Source organism: Carassius auratus, chromosome 8 (genome assembly GCF_003368295.1).
Source record: "Carassius auratus strain Wakin chromosome 8, ASM336829v1, whole genome shotgun sequence".
NCBI lineage: Eukaryota > Metazoa > Chordata > Actinopteri > Cypriniformes > Cyprinidae > Carassius > Carassius auratus.
Window position 1 is genome coordinate 21,609,774 of NC_039250.1, and position 9,795 is coordinate 21,619,568.

At 37.7% G+C, this 9,795-nt stretch overlaps 1 protein-coding gene across 1 annotated transcript in view; it reads right to left on the reverse strand.

Annotated features, from left to right (window-relative positions):
* LOC113107616 (sodium-dependent neutral amino acid transporter SLC6A17-like) overlaps positions 1–7,258 on the reverse strand; it is a 22,545-nt gene extending 15,287 nt beyond the window's left edge. The window contains exons 1-2 of the mRNA XM_026270256.1: positions 6,911–7,258; positions 1,357–1,773 (exon numbers count right to left, since the gene is read on the reverse strand). Of these exons, the coding sequence (XP_026126041.1) occupies positions 1,357–1,651 (295 nt within the window). The 5' untranslated portion in view covers positions 1,652–1,773; positions 6,911–7,258. The remainder of the gene's footprint in view (positions 1–1,356; positions 1,774–6,910) is intronic.
* Positions 7,259–9,795: the final 2,537 nt, after the last annotated feature.

Below are 9,795 nucleotides of genomic sequence, written 5' to 3' on the forward strand. Positions count from 1 at the left end.
TACATTTTTCAAGTATCTGTACTTTACTGGAGTAGTTTTATTTTGAGTAACTTTTACTTTTACTTCACTACATTCCAAAGCATAAAATCGTACTTTTTACTTCACTACATTTCATAAAACATATCGTTACTCCCTATAATATATCACGTGCTCCGACACGCAGAAGCGGTGTCTGATTCATTATGAACGAACTGAGTCTTTTCAAAATAAACTTTTAAATGGGCAAATTGTCAGTTGTTTGGGAACTAAATCCGCTGAAAAGTGTGATCTATTTAAGCCCACTGAAATGCTCGAGTGCAGACGGTGCAGACACATCAATCAGCGTCTCTGTGTTTTAGGTAAAAAAAAACAAAAAAACAACAACTTTAACCTAACACAGATTATATAAAATAACTCGTGCATGTTCAAATTCCCCGATGCCGTAATATTAACAGTTGTATTAAAATGCTACCATGTCCTATGTGACGTCTGTTTTTATATTGTTTATCAACAGTAACGTTATACATATGTATATTGTTTGGATTAACTAGACGAGTAGACAGACATGAATGTTTATTCATAACCGTACTGAAAATAAGTAAATATTGTTATCTGATGCTAACTGTCTAGCTAACAAGGTTGCTGGTGCTAAATTGAGGTAATTTTTTATAAATAATGTCCAAATATTTTTATTCAACCACCTATATATGTATATATATATATATATATATATATATATATAGATAGATAGATAGATAGATAGATAGCTATAGAGAGAGAGAGAGAGAGAGAGAGAGAGAGAAAAAGAGATCATGTCATATATTACTGTGATGTTCTGTAAAACAACAAACTTTAAAATACTTTGTTCTTACTGGTGAAAATCAGATGGTCATCTCTGTTTTCTCTCAGGTACATCACAGTGTAAGCTTCACAGTGAATATTACTCTCGTCAATGAAGTCCATATCAACAACAAAAATATATCTTGACTCCATATAGTGGTTATTTTGGAAAGAATCCCAGGTATTTTGAGCAGTAGGATTATAAAAAAAAAATATGTGCTAATATAACATTAAATTAAGTAGCCTATATAAAATTTCAAACATCTATCTTTCAGTACTTTTTTACTTAAGTACATAAAAAATTGAGTACTTTTGTACTTTCACTTGAGTAAAATTGTAAAAGGAGTACTTTTACTTTTACTGGAGTAATATTTTACTATACGTATCTGTACTTTTACTCAAGTACTTGATTTGTGTACTTCATCCACCACTGACTATAAAATATATATATATATATATAGAAATAAAAATTTTTTTGGTGAACTCTCCATTTAACCTCATAACAGTTACAAATATACGTCAGTAATAAGAACTCACCTCCTCCATTCTTCTGGCAAAGATAAGGGAAACGCCACACGTTACCCAGTCCCACTGAGAAGCCCACCTGGGCCAGGATGTACTGTAGCTTACTGTTCCAAGCAGGCCGTCCGTCTTCTAGGTCAGGGGAGATGTCTGGTTTGCCTATGGGTGGAGGGCCACCTCCTGCCATGTTCATGCTCATCTGACTGCTCTTGTAGTCCATGGGAGCCTCCAGTGCCAGGAGGTCAGCCACAGACTCCGTGACATGCTCATTACTGTGCTCACGCTGAGTCACTTTACTGCTCTTGGGCATGGTTGTGCCGTGTCGTGGTGATCCTGACAATTAAGGGTGTGAAAGGAGAGCAGGACAGAATGGAGGAAACAAAAACTGCCCCTTTGGCTTGATATAAGTGTGGACAGTAAACGTTTGTGCTCCTGTGAAAAGAACAAAAATGACAACATGAGAAACCAGGCCACAAGAGATAAAAATACGATTGAGAGCCATTATACAGACCGAATCATCATCCAAAGACTCCACAATTTGAGTAACATTTGAAGTTTTTTTTCTGGTCAGCGTTGTCTTAGTTGTTACATTTTATAACCTAAATATTATTCTTATTTATAAAAACGTAACATTGTTTTTTGGCTTTTGGACTAGAGAAATCATTAGCCGCATTTCCACTGTCGGCCCAGTGCGAGCCAGGGCTTAAAGCGGGCCGGGCGGGGCTCATAGCCCCGGGCCAGTAGTACAGAGGCCAGAATAGCGCAGGGTTTCCACAGTGGAGCTTGAAGCACCGCTGCACGTCACTAAAACATGCCCTTTAAACGCCTCTCAGAACAACGTCATGCAACCTCATAATTTCACCAACAAAGAGAAGTTATCAGAAAACTAAGAAATAAGTCACTGGAACATGCACGGTCACAAAACGAAGATGATAAAAGCGGCCGTTTGTTTGCATGCTTTGTTATAGCTATATTCAAATTCAAAAGCATCGATGTTTTAACTATAGAATTGATTTAATTTATCAGGACTCAAAATTAATCACACATAAATACACTTATTTCTATTTTATTTATTTATTTTTAACGCTCATGAAAATAGACTGCTTATTCAGTCGAGTGTGTTTCTGTTTATTAGCCACAGTAGCCGTCATATTTAGAATGAATGATAATATCTCTATTTTTATAAAAGCTCCCGAACAAAAAACATTATTAGGCTATATTCTTTTATGATAGGCAACGTGAGAAAAACTCTCTAGACGAGGCTTGTGACAGATAATATAAGTTACTTAATAAATACACGATTGTGATAGAGAATAAGAAGCTGACGTCTGATTTCTTCAAGCGGTCATATTTTACCATGTTTACTATGGTAACATGTTTAGCGTGCATATCTTTTTCATCGCTTATAAATATTTCTGACTTGTATGGTGATTATAATCCACATCAGATCAAGTTATTTCAAACTCTCGCTGCTGACTGAAAGTGAGTTTTGAGCTCGACTTATTTAAAAAAGTGTTTAATGCTGGTGTTAAAGCTGTTATCTTTCTGAAATGATCCTCAGCGCAGATTCTCTATTTTTATAAAAGCTCCAGAACAAAAATCATTATTATATTTTGATTATATATGCAACGTGGAGCTAAACTCACGAAACGAGACGACAGATAAAATGTTACTTAATAAATACACAATTGTGATAGAGAATAAGAAGCTGACGTCTGATTTATCCAAGCGGTCATATTTTACCATGTTTACTATGGTAACGTTAATGTTTAGCGTGCATAGTCTTTTACATCGCTTATAAATATTTCTGCCTTGTTTAGTGATTATAATCCACATCGGATCAAGTTATTTCAAACACTTGCTGCCAACTAAGAGTGAGTTTTTGAGCTCAACTTATTTTAAAAAGTCTTTAATACTGGTGTTACAGCTGTTATCTTTCTGAAATGATCCGCGCCGACGCTCTCCAGACGCTGAGAAACTCCGCCTATTTTCATAACCCCTCCTCTAGCCCCAGCTGGCCCGCTTTGGCCCAAGGCTTTCGTCGGGCCAAAAACACCTGGCCGTTGGCCCCGAGGAAGCCCCGGCGAGGCACGATCAAGCCCCGGAAGTGACAGTGGAAACGCGACTGGCCCTGGCACGCACTAGCACGCCCGGTCTTAGCTCGATAGTGGAAACACGGCTATTGCATGAGAATCTGTTGTAATGGAAGTCAAGGCAAGCGCTGGAAGGACAGATGAGTATTCGGTGACTGCTGGTATTAACCATCATTTTGCAAACTTTACAATTACATTAATGTAAAGCACAAAAAAGCAGTACTGTTTTAAAATATTAATACAGTTTAAAATAACTATTTTCTATATTTTAGGATCAGCTACACATGTTATCCAAATGAACTTCCAAACTCAATGCTTACACGGTGCTTTAAAAAGTAACTAAATGCATTTACCGGTACTTAAAAAATACATTGGTTTGACCTTATAACACTGCACTAAACTAGAGCTTTAAAATTATTCAAAAAAGGTGATTATCAGCAACCCATTTTAAGGAATGTTTATTTTGTGTTCAGATAATGGATGAAATCTGTGCAGAACAGCCTCAGACTAAAAAAGAGGCAGCCACTGACTAGCCTTTAATCTAGACCATAGGACCGCTTTTGGTGATAAATATGGCAGAGGTGATACATGAGCTGAGATTTTTATCTCCTGAATGACTAGGGATTGTGGCAACAGAGCCGCCATCTTTGCTCTTCCCACCTTTGTTTATCTTTGGTAATGAGAAGCAGACTGAGGCGCTGAAAAAAATCTATATAGCTTATCTCAAATTCAAGAGGACACAAAACTGTTGTGGTGTTTCTTAGACCAAGCCCACCCACCGTCCATGACAACCAACTCACCGCATTCCAAAAAGGCTAAAATCTGCCCCTGGGAACCATATGAGGAGAAATTCAGCTACTTTTTAAGAGCAGACATAATAACGGTTTGAAATAATAGCACGTGCACTGTTTTTCTGACATTGTCATTGATAGACCATACAAAGGACCATCACACGCTGAGTTTGAACCTTTCCACCCACTGTGAAATTTTGCTCAGTGTTCAGGTCCAAAACAGTCTGCCCGGGCAGCAGGCCAGTCAGTTCTACGTCATTATTATGAAAGGGATTATATTTCAGTAGGAAGCAAACTAGACCTGCAGAATGCTGCTAACAGAGTGTCTCGTTTTACTGTGCATTAAAAACACAGGTGCTGATCACTCATAATGCAGTTAATGTGCTTGGTCAGCTGATGCTGAGGAATTCAACAAACACACCCAAACCTAAGCCCTCCCTGATGGTGATTTCCTTTTTACTATTTAGTCCAAGAATATAAAACGTTGTGCCGATCAGAGCCTACCAGCATGGCTTCTCTTAATAATAATGGTTTGAATAGCCAAATATCCTGTTCATTCAACTGCACATTATAATGTGAAATGCACATATTTTATCTGACTGGGTTGCTAGGCAATAGAGCTTGATGAAATTCTCACCCGAATGCTCTTTGTATCAGAACAGTAAGTGACAGCTCATCTATCCTGTGCTAGAGAGGATACATGAACCAAATTTAGTCGAATCCTTGAAATACATATAATGGGTCACAAGAATCAGATTTCATATTCAGCAAGCAATCTCTCTATTTCAAAAAAGAAGACACACTGATACGATACAGGGATGATGGCAAGTGCATGTTGTGACTGCAGCAAATGATTCATGGGAATTGTGAGGACAGCCACGTGTATGACTGCCATGTCAATCTCCCATCTTCTAGAAGAGTAGTACTACAATAATTGTACTGCAAAATTGTAAATATTGTACTACAATAATCTGTTAAATGAACATATAAAGAAGGTTTTGGCTCCTACAATGCCAAAACAAAATGTTAAGGGAAAACCTGGAGGCAGAGATTATGAAGACCAGCAGCCTCTTATATTTGGGTAGTTGACAAAAAAAGACATTTGAGGAATGACCATGTCCTTTGGTGTATTCCATCTAAAGCTATTTAAAACCATTTGATGCTAACTCTTTTATTTATTATACCTTCCAAATAATAATAATAAAAAACAAGGTTGTTTAACATGAATTAATTTTGTATGTACATGTATGTACAGGTATATATTTCAGTCATGTTTTCAAATATTTTCATAACGAGCAAAGTTGAATTTCAAGAGCATGAATATGAAAAGATCAAATCTGGGACGCAAGAGACGTTTTTCCTGACTAGTGCTCTGTTGGCTGTTGAAGTTTATAACTCAAGCTGAAATAGACTAGTATTATGATTTATTAAAACGTATCTTATGATTGCATTTGGTTTCTGGCTCTGCACCACAGCATTCTTTTCATGAGAAGCTTATATAAGCTTATCTGTTGAAGTGGAAGCCAAATTTTTTCTAACCATCTAGCAGTGTTGAACAGTCTATAAGATTGGCTACATTATTACCAGTTTTACAGTTGCATTAATTCATTTAGTAAACGTTCTTATACAAATCGACAAATGGACACTGAAAGTTTTTCATCTTGAGAAGTAGCCCAACATTATATACAGTTTAAAAAGCAGTTTGAAAACACTGTAAAAGTAGGCTAGCATAACAAGGGGGAAACTTACTGACCCCAAACATAGGCGTATATAAAACGTTTCCGTAATGACAAAAGTTGCATTGTTAGTTAGAGTGCGCTAAATAGACGCTCACAAACAGACGTAAACATCAACAGTACGTCGTTCTAGAGCACGATCACTGGATGTAGGCTATAGGCCAACAACAACAAAACATTACTCCTGCCATTATTAATTATTTGACTGATTATTAAAGTTTATTAATTATGTCAAAATTAAAAACACTGACAAAAAGACAATTTGTTTGCGTGAAACAACCCTAAACCTAAATGGTCTGTAAATTAATATTAATCGACCCCCTGAAGGTCAGTGAGGTAGCACGACAAACTGCGTCAACTACCATTTACAGTATAGTCTTGATGCAAACTTCCATACAGTAAGTTTTTCTCACAATTGTACCTTCAATTTTCAAGCATAGTTACTTTACTTTATACACAAATGAAAATGTAAGTAAATAAATCACGTGCTGCAGTCTTCGTCAAGTTTTTTTTTTTTAATTTGGGAGTAACTCCTCGACAGCTCAAGCATCACCTGAGGATGTGCCTGACTGCAGTCACGGACAGTGACAGCCTTCATTCACGGATCTTTCAACACTTATCGAACCGAGCAATACCCTTACAACAGTTTAAAAACACAAACACGTGGACCCAAAACACCTAATGTTGTCATGTATGTAAAGGGGAGCACGCGCCGCGCAGCATCCTCAAGGTCAAGTATTTGTGTCAGGTTGACCTAAAACGGACGCGCCTCTGATGACGTGAGAAACCTCGTAATTAACATAACTGCAGCCGTGAATTATCGATAAAACGCTTCATACATTATTGGAATACCAAATAACTGGCACAACGCAATCATCGATGAAAAATCTCTTGCATCTTTTATCACGACGGGTAGCCTACTAAATGATGCGAATCCAAGATCACTCACCTAACTGGATGTCGAAGAGTGAGAATCTGATACGAATGTGCTCGTGTAGGTCTCAAGGAGTGATGATAATCTGAAGAATCAGTTTGCTTCCTCGCTGAGACTCTTGATGTTCCGTTTCCGCGCTCACGACTGAACCTGTCCAGAAATGCGCAGAGTGAGCGAGCGCGCCGCCTGACGCAAAGACCACCGCGTACTATTGTGTATTCTCAATCAGCCCAAAATAGAAACTTTAGGGTCACGCTGACACATCCGTGGGCGTTGTCCGCGACCACACCTCTAACCAACCTACTCCTTGATTTTTCCTACACTTGTTAAATTCAAAGCGCAACTTATTCTTCCTTACACGATTGGCAGGGAGCAAAGAACTATAGGTGTACATGAGTCACGTACGCGCGAGCTCGTACGTCAGCAGGCGCGTAATGTGCGCATCCCGTCCCGTCCAAATTCTGATGAAACACCTATTGATATTACTTATACCTCTGAAATGCACAGTGCTGTCCATACCTGTACAAAGTGGACAAAGTAATGTCTTATTTATTTATAGAATAGGTTGTTTCCCACATTTTAATCAATAAACTCCAGTATGAACCAATCAAAGCAGTGAGAGATGACACTGGCTAAAACATGGAGCTCTGTTGATGGCTTTTCTTCTCCCAGAGAAGACAGGGTCTGCTATCAGCAAGGCTATTTCTTCGCACATGTGGATGCGTCTGATTGTGTCTAGCTCACTCTTCTTCCTGACATGAGGATTTATACTGCCCTTGGTTCTGGATAGTCTGGCTCAAATGAGTTTCCTTTCAGTTTTGGAGCTTCAATTGAGATTGATATCACAGATCGCTGATTAATGTCTTCAGCAGATATTTTTAAAGTCGTCCCATTAATCATACTTCTGCATTAGTGTAAAGTTGAGAAGTGATTTTAAATGCATCCGTTTAAGTGAATAGAGATTTGCATTCTAATAATTTACTGATGCCTAATGCATGTGATTCAACTAATCACAAATTAATGCAGTACTTAGGTTTTATCTCATGGAGGGACGTTCTTTCTCCATGTTTATTAGAGACCAGTCTCTGAATGTTTAGTCCCCTGGGTGGGAGATCAGTGCCCAGACAGAGCTGATCATCTGCAACTACTGTTTTGAGCCTGGAACAACAAACTGGTAACACATAAGCCGGATATGTGTTTGTTTATTTGTGAGTGTGTCTTTTACTCACATCAGCAGATGTGGCCCAGGGAAGCGAATGTCACAAACCAAAGAGACTTTTTAGAGGCCAGATGAAACACCACCTGTGTTTTCATAGTGTTAAATGTCTACATTTTCTGCTCTGATGAGAATTTTCCAGACAACTTTTATTAGAATAGCTGTGAAATTGATCATTAAAAAGTACTGTGTGTTTACTGAACGCTGAAAGCCTGAGTAATTAATTTACGTTGAATATCATAAACAAATCACTTTGGATCAGAAAGAACTGTAAAAAAATTTATTGTATATAAATGAACAAAGCTTTAAAGATTTGTGTTGTAGAAAATGTTTCAGTTGAGAATATTAAATATTTTGAAACATTTACTGTAATTTTTAATACATTTATTAATTAGGAATTGGTTTCTGAATACAGTTTTGTTAACTATAATGATAGATGATATAGTCATGAACAATAAAAGCACTGAAAGCCATTTAGAATCCATCCAGTTTTAAATATATGGTTTTATAGTTTTTTTATAGTTACAGATTTTTTTTTAGTTAATAGTTATAAGTTATCTTTATAGTTATTATTGATGTGAATGGGCCTTAAAAATCTATTAAAATCACTAAAAAAAGAATGGGCTGAATATTATATTGACCACAACAACGGATCAATGTACAGACTATTTCTGTTCTTTTGAATACATTTTGTTTTGTGTGGATCCTGATAATTATGAAATCTATCTAAAACCTACTAACAAAGTTAAAGGTCTGTTTATTTAAAAAAAAAAAAAAAAAAAAAAAATTTACCATTTCACCTTTTGGTAGACAGGCATCTCAACCTTGTGAGTTTCATATCTTCAAGGCAAATTCATACATTTCAAAATATTTTAGGGTTGAATGATAAAGGGTTAATAAACCCTTCTGTGGAAATCTACAGATGGGCGTACATTCGGTGTGGGTCTTGTCATAACCCACGTGACTACTGTCAGACGTGTGCATCCTCTAGGTAAACGCTAGTAAGGTACAATGAGGATTTGAGCATCACACTTTCCACAGATGTCAAAGACATCATGATGCTGCATGCAGACGTGCACAAACACAGCTAAAAATAGGACTGAAGTATCCAGCAGTTCCCTCCCTGCATTAAATCCTGTAGCTCTGGGCACTCTGGAGCATCCTCAGCCCTGCAGCGAGTGCATGTGTGTGTGTGTGAATCACGAGGCTCTAGCTCTCTATGCTGGAGCACAGAGAGCTCCTCACCCTTCTCATGTGACTCACCTCGCCAGGCTCACTGCTGGGATCTGTTGCTATGGCAACAGCAGATCATATGATTCTGAGTCATTGGCAGTGTGTGTACATGGGATTATGTTCTGGTGGCATGAATGGGGCATGGTGGCACACGCATGTAAGATCATTGCAAAAGGGATGCCATCCTGCTTGACATCTGAAATCACATGCTGCACGTGTCACCTGACCTAAGACTTCTACTTCACACAAACACTGCACACATCATTAACCACAGCACCAGTGTTTTAGTCACCCATAACTATTGATAACTATTCATAAATAACTGGCATTACAAGCTACAATCCATAATTACTGAAAACACAGATTCTGAACACAAGCAATGTTAATAAAGAGGACTATGGAAATTATATCAAATATGGGGTATTTTATGAAGCCTTTGTCGCAGTGCTAT